This window comes from Penaeus monodon, chromosome 29 (genome assembly GCF_015228065.2).
Source record: "Penaeus monodon isolate SGIC_2016 chromosome 29, NSTDA_Pmon_1, whole genome shotgun sequence".
In the NCBI taxonomy this organism is placed as follows: domain Eukaryota; kingdom Metazoa; phylum Arthropoda; class Malacostraca; order Decapoda; family Penaeidae; genus Penaeus; species Penaeus monodon.
This window is the reverse complement of record NC_051414.1, coordinates 29,546,378-29,547,484: the sequence shown is the minus strand read 5'-3', so window position 1 is coordinate 29,547,484 and position 1,107 is coordinate 29,546,378. Positions and strand designations below refer to the sequence as shown.

General features: G+C 38.6%; 1 protein-coding gene across 1 annotated transcript in view; it reads right to left on the bottom strand.

The window, feature by feature from the left end:
• LOC119592123 (paramyosin-like) overlaps positions 1 to 1,107 on the bottom strand; it is a gene marked incomplete at its 3' end in the record, with an annotated part of 9,594 nt that overhangs the window by 1,207 nt on the left and 7,280 nt on the right. The window contains 1 exon segment of the mRNA XM_037940945.1: positions 21 to 206. Coding sequence (XP_037796873.1) covers positions 21 to 206 — 186 coding nt within the window.

The window sequence follows — 1,107 nt, the reverse complement described above, 5'->3', positions numbered from 1 at the left end:
TACAAATGTACTGCCTTTACCAGTGTGTAGTTTCGCAACGTAGTGCTTGAATTCGTCGATGTGGCTCGGCTGCGCGAGGTCGCCCGCGCCGCCCACGGTGATGGCCAGCTCCTCGCACGAACGCCGCGCCTCCTCCCACGTCAGCTTCTCCTCCAGGAGATGCAGGCAGTCTCGGCCGACTTTCCTGTAGTCTTGGGGACAAAGTTCTGTGGGAGAGAAGAAATTAACGTAAATTCGATATCAGCAATATACGACTGTGTTTAAACATTAAGGAAGAATGTCTTAAAAGGAATCTCAATAATGGTTGAGTGTACGTACGTATACACAAATGTATATGAGTATGTGTACTAGAGATGGAAATTATAAGAATTGATTATGTTAGTTGTAAATAAACCATTAAATAATACATTGATAAGAATGTAATATTTGAGAGATAGTGAATTTTGAATCAATATTACTCAAGGGGAAATTATGAGATAGCTTATTAAGCGTGAAACATCATTAAGACATCAAATACACTGATAAAGTATCACTAAGCCACCATTTGTACTGCGTATCAAAGCAGTCTGCAGTATGTAGCGTGTTCCTCACTTTGTATGCATTATAGTGTAGTGGAGTATGCTGTATGAATATTTGGGGGAAACGAATTTAACAAATGCTTGGCCTTGTTTGAATATGATCTGTGTCGTTACATGCACTCAAGAATTGTGTAGCTACTGTTGGTAAAACTGAATACACCGGTATATGCTAGTAATAAACAAGTAAACTTTTTTTTCTACATATAACAAATATGCAGCACATTGACAATAAATAATCACTACTCACTTTACGCACAAGGTTTTAAATGTACACTACATTCTATAATTCTGTGACTACAGTCTGGTAATACGTACTGTGGACTTGTGGCACATACGTATACAGAACATATCCATACATATATATGGAACAACTAATATTTTGGTAAAATGTTGCACAGACTTCTATGCTTTTTGTACTTTTATTAACCTGCCTGCACGAAAAATGTGCGCCTGTGCACATCTTTGTTGCCACGTAAAAAGGTGTACGTTATGCGCAGTCATATGTGGATCTGGTCAGGCAAGTATTCTT